This window comes from Periplaneta americana, chromosome 5 (genome assembly GCF_040183065.1).
Source record: "Periplaneta americana isolate PAMFEO1 chromosome 5, P.americana_PAMFEO1_priV1, whole genome shotgun sequence".
NCBI classification, from domain to species: domain Eukaryota; kingdom Metazoa; phylum Arthropoda; class Insecta; order Blattodea; family Blattidae; genus Periplaneta; species Periplaneta americana.
The window spans coordinates 122,035,036-122,053,999 of NC_091121.1; the positions used below are offsets into that span (position 1 = coordinate 122,035,036).

The window sequence follows — 18,964 nt, forward strand, 5'->3', positions numbered from 1 at the left end:
TGTAAAACGGGACACAAGTTGAGGAAAAAATTAACAAATTGCAACAATCTGAGTATTGAGATGTGTCAAGGGAATATTATACTTTAATGAACATATGAATCTAAATATTGTGCTCCCATGTGTAGGTAAGGAAAGGCTTGAATCAAATACGACTGATAACAAGCAAGTGTGACTGGACCAATTTTTAATGCTCAATTTCACATGCTTATGAGTAAGAAAGAAAGCATAAAGCATCAACTTCTTTTTAATCTGCTTGAAGGCAATGCATCCAATTTTATATTATTGTAACTTTTATTACAAATCAAGAATGTAATTTTTATTCAAAACAACAATAATTCCTTTCTACAATTCACTTTAAACGCTCTCGTCAACTATGGGATTTCTACTCCACACAGTAACACAGTATTCGTTATTGCATTCCACAGACGACAATGACAATTTACTTGGATTATTGAGAACAACAATGAACTGTTAATCTTAACTAATGTTCACAGAGCACTATTTACAAATCAGAACTGTCAGTTCTCAGTTCACCGTTTGTTTGCCTTGGCTAGTTCTTCTAGCTCAGTCACTCGAGTTCACAGTATCTCGAACCCCAGACCTTCAGAGACAATCCGCTGAACTTCGAACTCAGGTCTCCCAACTGCGGTCCACTGCACTCAAACTCAGGACTTCCGGCTCCACAGTTACGGACACAACTCAAGTCGAACTCCGGTCTCGAAGCTGGCTTCACTGCTACACAAGACTGGCTGGCTTGCTGTCAACGACTACAACAACACTACTCAAGTTCACTCATGTGTCGTATTTTATAACCAAACCATAGCTTCGAGAAACTACGATGCTAGAAATTTCCACGGATGTCCAGAGATGGTGGCACTCTCGAATTCTCTGAACTCCTCTCCTCTCCTCTCCTCTCCTCTCACATGCCACAGGAAGCAGATGCGCGCGCACTTCAGCGCCGAACCACGGCCGACCTTGCCCTTCTCCTGCCGGTCGTGAGATCGAATCTCAGCTCTGTCACATTATTTATATACATTAATTTAAAACTGAGAGTATAATATAGATATGTTACTTAAATAAGATTATGTTTTTGTGTTATGTCAGTTACCATATTTATTTGTTTTTTATGTAGAGCATAACAAACTTATTGTAGATGTGCAAGCATGTTATATTTTGTATTAGTAAATCTATCCTTTTGAGTGATGTATTTGAATTATTTTAATAATGTGGTATATACTGTAGGCCTACCTACTATGGTTAGTGTCGTAACTGACGTAACAAAAAAAAAAAGTAACTGACATAACAAAGTGAGTGTGTTACGTCAGTTATTTACATTTTTACTAATGCATGGGCCACATGGTACAAGTATGTTTATCAATTTAGAGTAAAGCTTACAGTTAATAAAAACTCATGATTATCACGTAAATTCCTAACAGACAAAGACCATGGACCTGGGAATAAACGAATGATGCAGAAGAAGATACTTATAATGACTGTCATAGAGGCTTATAAACTTTTCAAGCAAGAGATCCTTGATATTAAACTTGGAAAATGTAAATTTGGAGCATTGAGGCCTCAACATGTTAGGCCAGTTTCAGACAGGTATCTGAACGTCTGTTGCTGCAAATATCATAAAAAATGCTGATTTATTAATTAGGGATATTCGAAAAGTTGGAAGGAATTACCTTCTGATCTAGACAGATTGTTTTCTGCTGTAACTTGCAGTAAAGATATTACTACATTTCACTTGGGTGAATGTGACAATGGAGATGGTTCTTTCCAGAACTTGCTTTATCCACTATTAAGTAATTTTTCGGGAAAAGCGAAAAACACATAATTCTTATAATATTGAGTCAGACTTCCTGAATATTTTACTAACAGTTCAAACCAAGATCAAGAGGACTATCAAGCAGGAAAACATAAATATTTTCTACAGAACCATAGTTATTAAACTTTTTATTGTGGATAAAACTAGTTTTGAGGCAACACTAGAGAAAAGAGGTCATATTAATCTGCCTAATTTCATTGAAATGGCCACAAATAAAGCAAAATTAAGACATCTTGGTTATTTTCTTAGCCTATTAATATTCCGCCTTGAAAATCACAATGTGTGATATTATTTTATATATGTAACTTTATTCAGATCACAAGAACAAAAATTATCACATTTTGGTTTATTTAAACCCATCATTACTAGTGCATTCAAGTTATAACGCCTCCGATTTTTTTTCTCACAAACTAATCACACGAAAAATTTGAAACTTTTGTCACTTCTCGATGCAATCTCCCTGCAGGCGTACACATTTTTCACAATGTCGACGCCATGATTCCATGGCCACTGCGATCACTTCTTTAGAAGTCTGTTTTGACCACTGGAAAATTGCTGATGCAATAGCAGGACGACTAGTGAATGTGCGACCATGGAGAGTGACCTTCATTGTTGAAAACAGCCAAAAGTCGCTAGGAACCAGGTCAGATGAGTAGGGAGCGTGAGAAATCACTTCAACGTTGTTGTCACGAAGAAACTGCTGCGTCACGTTCACCCAATGTGCTGGTGTGTTGTCTTGGTGAAAGAGCTCACATGCAGCCTTTTCTGGCCGTTTTGCACACAATGCTGGAAGGAACTTTTTCTTCAAAATGTCTTGGTAGGATGCACCTGTCACTGTAGTACCCTTTGGAATGCAATGAGTAAGGATTACACCATCGCTCTCCCAGAACATGGCCACCATCTTTTTTTTTCAGCACTGGCGCTTATCCGAAATTTTTTTGGTGACGGTAAGTCTGTGTGCTTCCATTGAGCTGACTGGCACTTCGTTTCTGGATTGAAAAACGGCATCCATGTCTCATCCATTGTCACAATCGATGAAAAGAAAGTCTATTCATGCTGTCATCATGCATCAACATTGCCTGGCAACTTGCCATGCGCACAGCCTTGTGGTCGTCTGTTAGCATTCATGTCACCCACTTTTCGCATTTTCAGGTCTTCATGCAGGATTGTGTGCCAAGGAAATGCCAACTTTGGAGGCAATGTGTTCCACACTCATTCGCTGATCCTCCAAAACAACTTTCTCGTCTCGCTTGATCATGTCATCAGACCGGCTGTTGCAAGACCGAGATTTTCTTGGTTTGTTGTCACATGACGTTCTGTCTTTTTTGAACTGTCGCACCCACGAACGCACATTAAACACATCCATGACACCATCATCACATGTCTCACTCAACTGGCGATAAATTTCAATTAGTGTCACACCAACGAAATGGAGAAAACGAATGATTACACGCTGCTCTGGTAATGAAAACATCGCCCTTTTAAGTATCAAAAACAGTCCTCACTCTCACCGCAGCCACTAGAGTTCTGTGTGCTGTACAGTGCTGCCATCTCTGTCACTCATTCACAATGTGTGCACGTGTATTTTAAAACAAACCGCTTGTTTCTATCTGCTCCCAGTTGTGAGAAAAAAATCGGAGGTGTTATAACTTGAATGCACCTCGATTGTGGTTTGCAGACCAATTTATTTTACATGATTTTATTTGTTTCAGGACATTATAAAAACAACATAAATTTGGAAAAGGTAGTATGCTATTGTAATGCATTACAGAACATATTTTCTAATTACTCAAACTCATAAAGTAAAATAAATAATTTTGTGACAATACTAAAGGAACACTCTAAAACACTAGTTTCAAAAACAAAAAAAAAAAAAAAAAAACATATACCTGTTTATAAAAGAGAATTAATGAAAAGTTACAAGCAACCAAGTGAAAATGGTTTATATTATACCCAGATAAAAAGGAAAAAAAACTTCCTCTTCTTTAAGGGAAGATTTGCCTTCTGTAGCTGAACGGTTGTGAACAAGTTCTTATGAAAGATATGCAACTCATTCTTTTCCCAGTGTACCCCTAAATCCTTTTCTAGCAAATTCTTTCATTTACGTCCTTCACTTTGACAGGGTTTAGGACGACTACTGGCAATTCTATAGAAAGTACTGCCGAGCAAAAAAAACGCAACACTTGAATAAATTTGAAATATCAATCTGTAATACAAATTATAATATTTCTGTGTGCTTCTATGGACCTGTTTGTGTTAGGCAAGTGTTAATTCATGTTTTGGGAAGAAAAGTATACCCATTGGGTCGTTTGTAACCAATGACGTTATAGTTACCTACCTAGACGCACAGCGAGCGCTGCTGTGCTGTACAAAATTGAAACCTTTCGCGCATCGACATCATTGTGGCAAGTGTGGCATTTAACAGGTAGTTGTGATAGTGACTGTGAGTGTATCCAGTGTGCATTTGATGAATCTATCATAATGATGCATTTTTGTAAGGCTGATAACTGCACAAATCGCTTCAGGAAAGGCTACAGCATCACTTTTCTTGCGTAAATAACGATATTTAAATGCATCTAATAGTTTAAAGTGCAATTAATGCAGGCAATAAGTAGCATTTTTATGTAGATTGAATTATTCTGTTAGCTTACACTAAAACTATTTCGGTAAACATATTGCTGCTATTTTTTTAATAAGATAGAAACATTATTATAAAAGCAGAACTACTGTTGCGATTGGTTGTCTGCCATTAGAAGAGATAATTTTATTTGAACAAATTATCACAACATAAATAGTATTCTGAACATTTCACAGAAGATTGCTTCCGGAAATCACATGAAAAAAGGAAAGTCACGCAGTTTCGTTCCTCTTTAATTTTTCGGAATATCTAATGCTGATGGGCTCATTGTTGAAACAAGTTAAGTTCACATAGACCTAATTTCCATTGGTTTGAACTTCATCATTTGAAAGTATAGGCTATTTAGTAGAATTTCTTTTTTTCGTGGTATAATATTATTTTTAGGTAGGAGATAATGGGGTAGGGTGGCCAGTTTATTTTCCCCTCCATTGCATACATCGCCGACTAGCTACATATTACACTAGTCAGATTTCAGATGCATACAAACAATTGTTCTTCCTCTGACACATATCGTCAAGTGAGATGTACTGCCTCATAATAGATGTAGGCCTACGTATCAGCCAGAACCTCAATCAGAGGATGTGACATAAATGCAACTATAATATCAAACTTAAGAAGCTTGACTAAAAAACTGAAGAAAAAACAGCCTGATTAACGAAAATTTGCATGACATTGTAAACAGTAAATTTTTCAGATCTGACGCTTGATTTAATAAAGAGACCTACAATATCCCATAATAATAACACTAGTCTACAACATTTTTTGTGCCGACAAACAGAATGCTGATTATTACCAAGTCTGATGCGCTGATTACGAATATGTAATCAGATTTTTTCCATCACTTCAGGTTTCTGAGCACTGCAACAATGTTATATTTCATGGATAGCTATAAATACAGTGCGGGTGGGAAGTAACTAGGTATTATTAATTGGCTGTAGAATTTTTAATATTGATGGAACCATAATATGTGTACATATAGATCATTAAATAGAGTATGAACTTTTGCTCGTCCATAGTATAGATGGTGGCCATGAGGGGCGGTTCGCGCAACAATAGCAAAGATGGTTGATCACCTATTTGTTCGCGTGAGAGCGCAGATTGCTGCTCGCTATGAAGTGTGGAATTCCGTTGTTTTCGTTCGAGATGGTGCCATATGGAGAAAGGAAGGAATGCCACAATCCGTCCAGAGACTATAAAGAATTGGAAGCACAGATTCAGGGCATTATCATCAATGCCCTGCTCAACTTACTCCAGAAGACTGTGGATTCCATTACCTGCCGCTTGAGGAAATTGGTGGAAGCCACAGGTGCCTATGTTTAATTTTGATGTATGCATACGTACACATGAAATAAATTTCAATAATTCAATGTTGCAAATATAGAATTTATACACATTTTTCAATACCTAGTATACATGTAGCGCTTCTTTGGTTTCTATCCATTATACCAAGTTCCTCTTCACTTGACACATCTGAATCATGGTTTGTTGATACTTGAAAGATAAGATAGACTTACAGGGTACCTGATAATGAAAACAGAGACAGTCTGTACTTTGTTTAGTTCGAGTGAAGAGGTTTTGTTAGTAGTGTGAGCTGTTCTGTGTGAAATGAAATTAAAGAAGCAAAGGCGTAGTTGTAAAAACTTTCCGAACCAATGGTATGGTGTGAACAAAAAAACCACTAAGATGATTGTTATTTCTGCTTAATCAATGTTACTGGATTTTCTTAAAAAAATAAGAGACTCATTCAGTATCCTAATCTCCTGTCAGCTATAAGACCAATACCCCACGGAGAAAATTTACCTGTTCCCATTCCACCTTCTACATAGCAAGAGGAATCGGAATCTCACATAACGTCATCTGATGATGTGCAGCCCTCTACATCAAGGGATGACGTCTACATTTCAGATGAAGAGAGAGAAGAAAAGCTGCATTTAATAACATAAATGGAACTCAATGATTGGTATACGTGGTTTGTACTTAACTAAACAGCTGACTGATTTTCTGGGATCTCGTCTTCAGGAATGGAAGGTGCTGGATAAAGATGCTAATGTTTCAGTATTTAGAAACATAAATAAGGATCTATTACCATTTTTCTTAGTCACAGATTCTGGAGTTTGTGCATGCAGCGATGTAAATGGGCTGATCAAAACTAGATATTACACATAATGCTGAAGAGTGGCATTATTTATAGATGCTTCTAAAATTAGTCTGAAAGCCGTTTTGTTACACAATGGCAATAAACTTCCCTCCACATCTGTAGCATACAGTGCAGCAATGAAAGAAACATACAAAAATCTGTGTCGTATTCTTGAAGCCATTAAAATATGAAAACCATTGTTGGCATATTTGCGGGATCTTAAAGTCTTCTACATGGAATGCAGAATGGATTCACTAAATATCCTTTTTCCTGTGCCTTTGGGACAGCTGAGATACTCAACATCACTATAGAGTCAAGGAATGGCCAAGAAAAGAAGATTTCACTCCTGGGAAACATAATGTAAAATTTAAACCTTTAGTTGACCCACAAAAAATATATCTCCATCCTTTACACATTAAATTAGGGCTCATGAAGAACTTTATGTAAGGAATGGACACAACAGGCGAAGGTTTCAAATATCTACGAAGAATATTCCCTGGTTTGAGTGATACAAAGTTAAAAGAAGGAATATTCATTGGACCTCAGATTGAAAAAGTGATGGGTGACCAATTTTTTTTTTTTAGAAAAAATTAACTCCAAACGAAAGTGCAGCTTGGGAGTCATTTAAAAATGTTGTGAATGGGTTCCTCGGCAACAAGAAGGAAGAAAATAATGACGAACTAGTTCAGAATCTTTTTCAAAATTATAAGAATTTTGGATACAGGATGTCTGTCAAATTCACTTCCTGCATTCTCATTTAGATATTTTTCCTACAAACTTGGGCGCAGTGCGTGACAAATAAAGGGACCACTTTCATCAAGACATTTTACAGATGGAACAGCGTTATAAAGGAGATGGGATCCATCTATGATGAGAGTTTACTGCTGGTTCATACAAAGAGAGGATACTACAACATACACAAAAAAGTGTTTTAAAGCGATGCCTGCCTTCCACTACGTAAATTTAAGTAGCCGTTTACATCATTACAACATAAAGGATACTTTATTTTTAGTACTAACACCACTATATTAGTGGAAGACAATGATTATACATTCTGCATTAGATATTAAAAATGTGGAACTGCTTAGATAGTATTCAACTTTTCAGATGTGTAATAAGGGTAATAACTGAAAATCTGAGGGTGATGCTGAAAAATGGCTTCCACTTTTGGATTCAGCATGGCAAATATGTGGATAGTAACAATGTTTCATTTCGGCACAATTTTCAAAGTTAAAATTTGTAGACTAGTGTAATAGTAGTAGTAGCAGTAGCAGTAGCAGCAGCAGCAGCAGCATAATATAATAGCCCTCAATTATTATTATTATTATTATTATTATTATTATTGTTATTATTAATATTAATACTATTATTATTAATACTATTATTATTATTATTATTATTATTATTATTATTATTATTATTATTATTATTATTATTATTATTATTATTATTGAGATTCCAAATTAATGCATTTTGAAGTAAGATTTAGTGGATTGATTAATAGCACTCAACATAATAAAGTCCCTTTACTTTTTTAGGATAAATAGTAGGTATACATTTTCTTCATTCCTGTGCGTTTTTATTGTCACTTTGTTCGTCACAATAACACTTGTATAGCATTTTATATATGAATATCAAGAGGATTGTTAGTTTTGAAAAAAATAATATAATTATAGAGCATATACTGTAGGTACTTTATTTCTTCAAGTGCAATAGGCAGGCCTTCGTATGAAACATTATTGACGGAATGTAATCCAGTTATATTGGTTTTATAAATCGTATTGTATACTTATTATTTTAGTATAGTAAGGTTAAACAATAATTTCACAGTTTATCATATTTTGATGTATTATTAAGGGTCCGGATACTTATATTTGTGATATTTGTAGCTAGAAACTTGATAGCATGCTAGCTTGAGCTGCCACAGTAATGGCGTCGTGCACACCGTTCTATTTAACCTGTCCCGTATGAACTGCGCAGCCACTTGTGTAGGGCCTTGTTTGTAACACCCACTTTGCCACTTTCTGTCCAGTACTGTATATTTATGGCTGTGCCATTAAAATTTACAACCCTAAACCCAAGCAGCGAAAACAAAGTTACAACACTATAGTTTTCTTTTTTTGGTTATAATGTAATTCTGTGATATTGAACTCAGTTTTCAACAACATGTAAGAAAGTTAAGATGACGTTAAGCCCCATGAATGCCGCTAGAGCAGTCGCATTGGTAGAGGATGACCGCAGTTTACGTTATGTGGCTCAGGTGTTGCATACAACTCCATCGACAGTTTCACGTACAGTGCAAGAAACTTGGTTTATATTCTCGAAGACCGAGATATGGTAGGAAAAGGTCAACTTCTTGCTATAGATGACCAGTTCTTGCGCCTTCAAGTGCTGCATAACCGCCACACCACTGCGGTTGAAGCCAGAAATCGACTAGACTAAGTGCGAGATGTGAATGTCAGTGAGTGGACTGTGAGGAGGAGGTTACATGATGCTGGCCTGATATCCAGAAGATCTGCCCTTGGCTCAGAACTTACAAGACAACATCGTCAAGCTCGCTTACAATTTTCAAGGGAACATCAGGAATGGGCTGACAAACAGTGGGGAACAGTTTTGTCCTCAGATGAGTCCCAATTCTGCCTCAGATCCTCAGATGGAGGAGAGAGAGTGTGGAGGACTGGAGAAAGGTATTCTCCATGCAACTTTTCATCAAGGACAGCATTTCAGGGCGGTTCAGTGATGGTGTGTACAGACATCAGTTTGACTGCACGAACGAATCTTGTTTTGTGGAAGATGGGTCTCTTACTGCCCATCGCTACATTGAAGAAATTCTTGGGCAACATGTTCTTCCTTTTGCATCATTTATTGGTGACAGTTACGTGCTCATGCAGGACAATACACGTCCTTGCGTGTCGCGATACGTCCTCCAGTACCTCAATGAAGTAGGGATCCAACTCATGCAATGGCCGTCACGCAGTCTGGATCTTAACCCAATTGATCATCTGTGGGACATTTTAGGAAGAAATGTCCGTAAACATGCTCCAGATACTCTTCAAGAGCTATGGAGCCATGTATCCGACACCTGTACCACATAACGTAAGCTGCGGTCATCTTTTTCCAATGTGACTACTCTAGCGGCGTTCTCGGGGGGTTAACGGTATCTTAACTCTCTTAAATGTTGTTTAAAACTGAGTTCAATACCACAGAATTCCTTTATAAGCAAAAAAAAGAAAACTATAGTGTTGTAACTTTGTTTTAGCCGCTTGGGTTTAGGGTTGTAAATTTTAATGGCACAGCAATAAATATACAGTATCGGACAGGAAGTGGCAAAGAGGGTGTCACAAACGACCCAATGGGTATACTTTTCTTCCCAAAACATGAATTAACACTTGCCTAACACAAACAGGTCCATAGAAGCACACAGAAATGTTATAATTTGTATTACGGATTGATATTTCAAATTTATTCAAGTATTGCGTCTTTTTGCTCGGCAGTATATTCATATCTTGCATAATTTTCCCTTTTTTTTTCATCACTGATTTTCCCACACCGACGTCTGTGATACAGTGAGTTATCCCCTAACTGTCACACTTCCCTTGTGCATCTATACTAATAAGGAATCATTTCACAGGGGAGAATTTGAAATGCCATGATGCAAGATTTTTCAGCATATTCTCAGAAGCCAATTTCCAATTATTTTATAAATTGAAGACTTAGCATGTTTGAAAAATAATTCCTCATCTGGTGGATGGCTTCCTTATCTCCTCCTCATGATTCATCTTCCAGGAATCTGGATTGCTTTTCCGTGTATTGAATTCCTTTACCTTTAGCAGCAGAAGTGATATTCTCTGTCATCCTCTAAATATTAATAATAAACATGTGTATTACTGATTCGGTTACATCACAAACATACTTTCAAATAAGAATAATGACTGTGATGCACCGTAGACATAGACACAAACCACAGGAAAATGTGACATCATATCACATGCTGAAAAGTCTCTTATGATTGTATTAGGCGAGTTATGGAATAACATGTACAGTGGATAAGGAAAGTTGCAGAATAACACTAAAATTTTCCTTACAGATTTCTATGGGAAAAAAGTTTTAACAGAATTACTTAGGATAGAATTATTACATGCCTAACAAAAAAAGTCAGGGTACCACTAACTCTTTTTTTTTTTTTAAATGGATAAGGCATGTTTTGGAAAGAACTGCCTCAATTGTAAAGTTATTGATAATGCTATAAAGCGTTACAAGGACTGTGAAATTGACAATTTGGATGACATTTGTGTCCGTTACTATCAGTGGAATAGTACAAACCACATGCAACTCATTGAGAAACATTATTTGAAGCAAAAGAAAAAATTATTAAGCCAACTTCCTAATCTACTTCGACATTGTTTTACAGCAAACATTCAACTCCGAGAAATTCGGCACCTGAAACAAACCTGCTGCAAAAATGAAGCTATGTTACAAGAAGATTTTGCCGAAAATTTTGCTATTCATCAGCAAAATGAAATAATGTCCGCACACTGGATTTCTGAAGAAGTAACAATATTCACTACCATCATTTCACGAAATGGTAACACTATTCCATATGCTGTCATAAGTAATGAACTTCATCAAGATAAGGATTCAGTTTTTTCTTTCAATAAGGCCTTATTAGACCATGCTGGTAGTGATGGGGATGTCATTTTTGTGCTACATGTTTTCTCAGATGGTGCTGGTGGACAGTTAAACAGCTAGCCTACACATTGTCTCAATGTGTCTTAACACCTCAAGAACTAACTGCCTACATAAAAATTTGGTATACTACTTGGACTCGAGTTTCTCTGCAACAGCACATGGAAAGAGTCCAATCGATGGCACTGGTGGCACATTTCATGGTTACTAATAAAGAAATAAGGATACAATATTTTACACCTGGAATTTTGTCACTCATCATGCAAACATACTTTCAAAGGTAAAGAAACATACCAATTGGAACAGGATGGGCATCAGTTTCAACGATCACTAATCAACATTGCCAAGTCTTGGTGGTACAGGATATCTTGTGGCAGCTTCAAATAGGCATCACTGTGCACGTGCAAAGTGTAAAGTAGTAGAACTCTGCATTCTATGCTTCTTTCCATTTCACATTTAGTGAAAGCTGCTCAAAAAATAATTGATTCTGTATATTATGTCACATTCTTATTCATATGTTAGTAGGCTAAATAAATATTCTTCTTCTTTTTAATAATATTATTAGCTTTGTAGCATAACTAGAAGCATACTATGTATAATATAACTTATAAAAAAACTGTGTCAAAATCGTCGACAAGAATGATGAACGTGGGACATTAACATTAGGAATAAAGATATCAAATTGTGAGTGTTTAATATCATGTTATTATTACCTGAAGAGTGTTACAGTTTTTTGTAGTCAATGCGAACACTAATGGGAAAAGAACCCTTCCAATTTTCCATGAATTCTAACAATAGAATTGCATGAATATTCTTGGTACACTTTTCAAGAGTAAATATAATCATATTTTTACCTGGAACTGTAATTCTGACAGAAATTTGATCTTTGATAAAGCGAGAAACATTGAAATTACCCACACCTGAATAGAAAATTAGGAACTGCTCACTTTTGGTAGTATGGGTATTTGGATGTTGCAACACTAAATCCAGCAGCGACCTCTCGTTAACTGGTCTGTGCCGATTCTGAACTTTATTGACAGTTCTTCTTAGGTTATTGTGGTCTGTTAAACTAGACTGAAGTTCTTTATCATTTGAAAAGAAGAATACTCTAAGAAAAAATTTGATGAAGTTAGTAAGGTGTTGAAAAAGACTTTCGTGCCTAGTGTCGAAACAATTAATTTATGAAAAAAAAATCCGGAATCTGAAATTATAAGCCAGCTAAAAGATAAATTTTAAAATAGTGGCACAGATAGTAAAAATAATTCAATACTGACAGTCCTTCCAAAAAGTTGGAGTATTCGACAGATTGAATAAGAATTTGGAGCTTCTAATTATTTAGGAAGACAAGCAAAACAATTACAAAATTCTAGACCTGGACGAAGTTTGAGTGGCAACCTTGTGACCCATGTAATAGCATTCTGTAACAGTGATGACGTAAGCCGCTGTTTGCCTGGAAAGGATTTTGTTTCTGTGAAAGTAAATAGAACTGAGATTCATAAACAGAAGCGTTTGATTTTAGGAAATCTGAAAGAAGTTTACAGATCATTTAAAGATAAACATCCCGAGGTCAAAAGAGGACTATCCAAGTTTTTTGAATTGCGACCCTGGAAGTGTGTTCTGGCTGGAGCAAGTGGTATCCATAGTGTGTGTATTTGCAGCACCCTTCAGAATGTTAGATAAATGTTGGATGGTTGTAGGTTGAAAGATTTGACAAGTCATGAAGACTTTCCACTTAACACTTACAAGGTCTGTCTTTGTAAATTAATTTGTAATTTTCTACAGCCAATGTATTAGCTATCATCATGTGAAAACTGTCCTAGTACAGTCAGCTCTGGATAAAGTGAACTCGGTTATAGTTATAGTGAATCTAAATCCACATACATTAAAAAGTACTTTAATATTTTCGTTTATAGCAAACCTTCACTTCGGGTATAATGAACCTAAAACTGTAACTTTCCAAGAAAATGTAATTTTAAAATGGACAAAATGGTAATTTAGGAAACCCTTTCGCCTATAAACTTCCAAGAATATGTTCAGAACAAAAGTTCAAATCTTCTACTCCTTAAGTGCATTGAAAGACAAAGGATTTGTTCAGCTTCCTGGACAGCTTGAAACATGTTGAAGAGAATATTGTATGCAGTGAGGGATAAAGGAAGGATTAGTTCTAACTCTTTTAAAAAAGGTTATTAGAAGAATAGGAAGAGAAAGTGTTTTCTTTTGTAAAAGTAAGTAGAGTGATGACCAAAGGGTAAATACAAGAAGGATTATAGTTTAATGGTCCTCAACCCTTCCTCCCACATCTTTGTAAAAGTGAACCCTGGGAAATTCCAAGGCCGAGTAGTACACAGTAGCATACCTCTAGTGGAAATAGGTGCGAAAGCGGTCACTGCCTACTACCTACATGGCCAGATTAGATTCAAGTTTCGAACTGTGAACATCAGGATGTCAAAGTGTAAAGTGTGTAAGTTGGAAGATACAGCGAACATTAGTACTGATATTATTGAACGCGGTCTGTCCCAAACAGGTTTTAATACTGTATGTATAGAACGTCAGTAGTATAAAAACAGACGCTTCGGTTTTAATGAACCTTGGATATAAAGAACGAAATATGCTGGTCCGCAGAGGTTCACTATAACTGGAGCTGACTGTACTTTACATTTAATAGAATATGTGGCTAATCTGTTTGAGGTAAATGGAATAAAATTGATGAAATAACCTACAAAATATGGATACCAACAGATAGTACTCCAGACAGTTTTGTCTTCTACATAAGATTTTTTGGAAATCTTTCAGAAAAAGTTACAGCAGTTCCTTCTCCATTCTTTCATAGCAACCCAATAGTCTCACTTCTTAACAGAATTGAAAGAAAATCTTTCTGAAAATGAATATAAATTATGATTTGTGATTTTCCGAGAATTATGCATTTATTCTCTAGGATAAGATACAAAGTTTGCATTGGAACAATGAACAAGCCACAATCCACCCCTTTGTAGCTTATTACAGAAATTCTGAAACCTTTGCAGTAGATGACATTTCTTTTGATATGATAATATTAGAATGTCTTCGGCATGATACTATTAGTGTTCATCTTTTCCAACGTCATTTAATGAAGTTTCTGGAATCCAATTTAAATAGAATGCCTGAACATGTTTATAACTTTTCTGATAATTCTGCAACAGAGTATAAAAACTGGAAGAACTGTGTAAACCTATGTTATCATCACACAGATTTCATTGTATCAGCAGAGTGGCATTTCTTTGCCACATCCCATGGTAAAGATCCATGTGATGGTATAGCAGGCACTCTGAAAAGACTGGCTGCCTGTACAAGTCTGCAATGTTCATACAAGTCACAGATCATGACACTAAGACAATTATTTGAGTTGTGTTCAAAAACATTAGATTGTGTCACTTTCATTATATTAGTAATATGGAATATGATGATGCTGAAACTGATCAGGAAGGAGAAAAGGAATTGGTTGAGTCACTGGCTGAAAAGAAACTGCCTACAGAAGTATGCACTGGAAGAAATGGTGATTGGGAGAAGAGTTCGTGGCAAAGAAGATACCAGATGATAGACTACATTAAGATACCAGTATATGGATCGTATGAGAAGACAAAGAGGGAGGCAGAAATAGGAAAGATTGGAGAATGCTAGGTTTGCAGTGAAAGACCTGCCCTTGGGCAGAACACTAAATGAATGAATGAATGAATGAATGAAATATGAGGAAGAAGATTCTCTGCTTCAGAAGCACTTAAAAAATATTCAGACAATTGCTGGTATACAAAAGCTACACTGTATTATGCCATTCAACCATAATATTGTTAGAGTGAAAATCTTTTCCCATTTTTGTGAAGTGAAAGAAGAATCACTGACAACAAAGCAAAATATAGCAGTTGTCCTCAATGATATAACAGGGTTTGTTGCTTGCTTGTATGATGGTCACTATTGGCTAGGATGTGTTGTAAATGTGAACGAAGATAGATTTAACATTAAAATAAGCTTTCTTAATTTATATGGACCTTCACATTCATTTACATATCCTGAGAAATCTGACATTTTCAATGTGGAAAAGACAGCTATCTTTACAAAAGTTATGCTAGAACCCAAACAGGACGAACATTTTATGCTATCACAACAATAAACATTAAGTTTCAAATCTTGCAAGCCAGTATTGAGGTAAATTAAGATCTATGGTTATTTACTTTATCATTATTGCTTGTTTACACTTGTTAATTTGAAACCTATAAGTTACTTGTAAATTGTATGTTGCACTTGTACATTGCTTTATGATGCATTTTTCACTATATAAAATATTACTTCGTGATAACATGTTAGTGTCCCAGTTTAATATTCTGGATATTATGAAGTTAATATTGCTCATTTCTGTGCATTTTTTTTTCAATTTTTTTTTTGAGGTGACATATTTTGAGTTACTCAAGGTCAAAGGTCAAATTATATGACTTTGCAAACTAAATAATTACAAACATAGTTGTGTTATGTATAATTTGAGAGATTTTTTCATTAGCTTTTGATTGAGATCTCTCTGAAGTCTGTAAGTTAATTACTATTTGAGTTACACCAGTAAAAATAAAGTCATATGCTAGAAAATCCCTTACTTTGAAAATTATTTGAAGTCCTGTTTTCCTTAAAGTATATCACATATGGAACTAAAATTTTGTATGAATATTTACTTTAAGAAGGTCTGCAAATGTGCCAAATTTCATAAAGATCAGAGGATGTAAGGTGTGGGCTGAGTGATTTGGAATGGAATGACTCCATTCTGGAAACCCCTGACTGTCTGTTAATTTGTTTTTCTTCAAAGCAAACAGCTTGCAGCAAAAGAAAAACACACTATTGAATTTTTCGGAATAGATTAACCAAGCTCTTTGAACATTTTCGCCATTAGGGAAGAGTTTCATAAATTGAGACGTAGAAAATGATCTTCCATGTAATCTGTAGGAAAGTTTATGTTTTGAGGTGTTACAGGTCCCTTCTGAATTATGAGTTCTAATAAATGATTACACAGGCCTGTGATGATTTTGCGACACAGAATATTTTACATCATAATGGTCAAATTGGATTCGCTGATTTCGAAAATAATAATAGTTTTTGCGTATCATGTACAGATTTTGCATAATTCTGTATTTAACACATAATTGAAAGTTCGCCATTCTAGTATTACAGTCTCTGCATATCCGACTTACAACATGGATGATTAAAATGTGTATATATGCTAAATCATTTGACACCATGTTTAATCTCTGTTTAGCTGTGTTTACAGTTTTATATTTTTTAATTGAGGATAGGTTCTTCCCTCAGTCCTATCTCATCTGTTTTGGCACTAGGGATCCAATATCCCTTGAGGTTTTTTCCGGGGTTTTCCCTCAACCCAATATGAGCAAATGCTGGGTAACTTTCGGTGCTGGACCCTGGACTCACTTCACTGGCATTATCACCTTCATTTCATTCAGATGCTAAATAACCTGAGATGTTGATACAGCGTCGTAAAATAGCCCAAAAAAAGTCCAATATCCCAACTAATAAAGATACTGCAGAGATGATAAAAAGGGATTTTCTAATATAACAAAAGGAACTTATCTCACAAATCCTCAGTACAGTTCTCAGTGGGTGTGTTTTAAATGTGTATTGTGTTGTGAATTTTATATTTGGAAAAAATGACAAGTTCGAGTGGTATATCTAGAAGAGGCTGTGTGAACAATCCGAACAATTTTTGTTATGTATGTGGGTGTTTTGTGATAAAGCAACAGAAAAGAAACGTTACTACATTTATCAAGAGTTTGTATCTGGCCTATTTTAAAATTAAATTAGGAGATCAAGACAAGAATTTCGCTCCAGATATTGTGTCTAAAACGTGTGTAGAAAATCTAAGACAGTGGCACAATGGAGTTCATCTATGTCCTTTAGTGTTCCTGTGGTATGGCGTGAGCAACAAAGTCATTATGATGACTGTTACTTTTGTCTGTGTAAAATATCTGCATTCAATAAGAAAAACAAAGTGGGCATTACATATCCAAACTTTTTGACTATAATTATATGTATATTTACCGCCTTTGCTTATCATACAAAATGAATGAGTTAATTAGTCATATTTTCCTCATTAACGTTTTCGGTACGTAACTTGTACCATCTTCAGATGTTTGTATATTATTTTAATTGTAAACCAAGCCTGTGGGTGCATGTATCTGGACTGAAATGGTCAGTGTTTTTGTGTATGCTGTGCGGTGTCGGTGAAGTGTTGTCATGATTACACAAATGATCACCTTAACTCTTATATGCTATTTGGTACCACACTTTATCAAACTTGAATTGCAATGTTTCTGTCGTTGTTTAAAACACTATGTAAGACACTGTTTAAAAACTGTTTAAAACGATTTAAAAATATTTAAAAGCACTTAGTTTTTACATCACTTTGACTATGTGAAGTATGTGATCACTGCTGGTTGGAAGTTAGATGAGGCACTTGTGGTGATCTTGTTTAGCGTTGAGTTGGACGCAAGGTCGTGACATGACTATGTTTCTAAAAGTGATGTTGAGACACTTCTATTAGATTGATGGCTTATGTAATATTATAACAGGATGAAGATTGTCAGGTCCGTGGCTATAGTATCGCCTGGCGTGTCTGTAACAATATGATTAAATTAATTTATAAAGTTGGGGATGTTTGTAATTGTATTGGAAATTCCTTTGGTATGGTTAACTGCAGTGCCTATTATGTAAGAAAAGTAACTTACAGTTATGGATGTATTGGTCTGCTCGTGCTTGATGCTAGGCTGATACTAGAGCGAAGGACTTGTTCACAGTATTTTAGTTAGTTATAATATCTGTTTCCGGAAGTAGAGGGGGTGTCGGTGTAATCTGTGTGTGTGATTGTTTGGGCGGGAGTAGTTTGAATAAATTGAAGAGTGGGTTATTTATGTTGGCTATTTGTTCATTTAGTAGAGGTTTTCCTGAGTTGTGTTCTTTTATAATATGAAATTGTTCCGCCGTTTCTATTGTAGGGTCGTTTGTGATTTTTAGTATTTTCAGGGTGTCATTAATGTTTGCGAGTTCATGGTTTTCTTCTATAAGGTGTTGTGCAAATTTAGATCTATTTCTATTATAAACGAAATCAGAGGTATGTTCCTTAAATCTTATTTTAAAGTTGCGCCGGGTCTGTCCTATATATGTTTTGGTGCAATTTTTGCAGTTTAACTGGTATATGCCGCTGTTTAGGAGGGGTTCATTATGGTTGGTATTATTGGGAATTATATTGTTTAGTTTGTTGTTGGTACGAGGGGCTATGTTAATATTTTGTTTTTTGAAAAAGTTGCTAAGTTTGTTTGTAATTTTGCCGTAATATGTTAAACTATGCCATTGTTTTTTGTTTTGTGTTTTCTCAGGCTGTAATGTTGTGTATTCTTTTTTATGTAGAGAAAAACAAAACTACATAAAAAAGAATACACAACATTACAGCCTGAGAAAACACAAAACAAAAAAACAATGGCATAGTTTAACATATTACGGCAAAATTACAAACAAACTTAGCAACTTTTTCAAAAAACAAAATATTAACATAGCCCCTCGTACCAACAACAAACTAAACAATATAATTCCCAATAATACCAACCATAATGAACCCCTCCTAAACAGCGGCATATACCAGTTAAACTGC

General features: G+C 35.5%; 1 protein-coding gene across 13 annotated transcripts in view; it reads left to right on the forward strand.

Moving 5' to 3' along the window:
* Positions 1–18,964, forward strand: part of LOC138700126 (zinc finger protein 235-like) — a 345,990-nt gene that overhangs the window by 264,599 nt on the left and 62,427 nt on the right. For 3 of the 13 annotated variants that reach the window (XM_069826474.1, XM_069826473.1, XM_069826456.1), the window contains exon 2: positions 11,015–11,188. The exons of 9 other annotated variants lie outside the window; for them this stretch is intronic. In XM_069826474.1, coding sequence (XP_069682575.1) covers positions 11,074–11,188 — 115 coding nt within the window. In that variant the 5' untranslated portion in view covers positions 11,015–11,073. Of the gene's footprint in view, positions 1–2,381; positions 2,472–11,014; positions 11,189–18,964 lie in introns of those variants that run through there. One more of the 13 variants, XM_069826466.1, reaches the window with a different exon arrangement.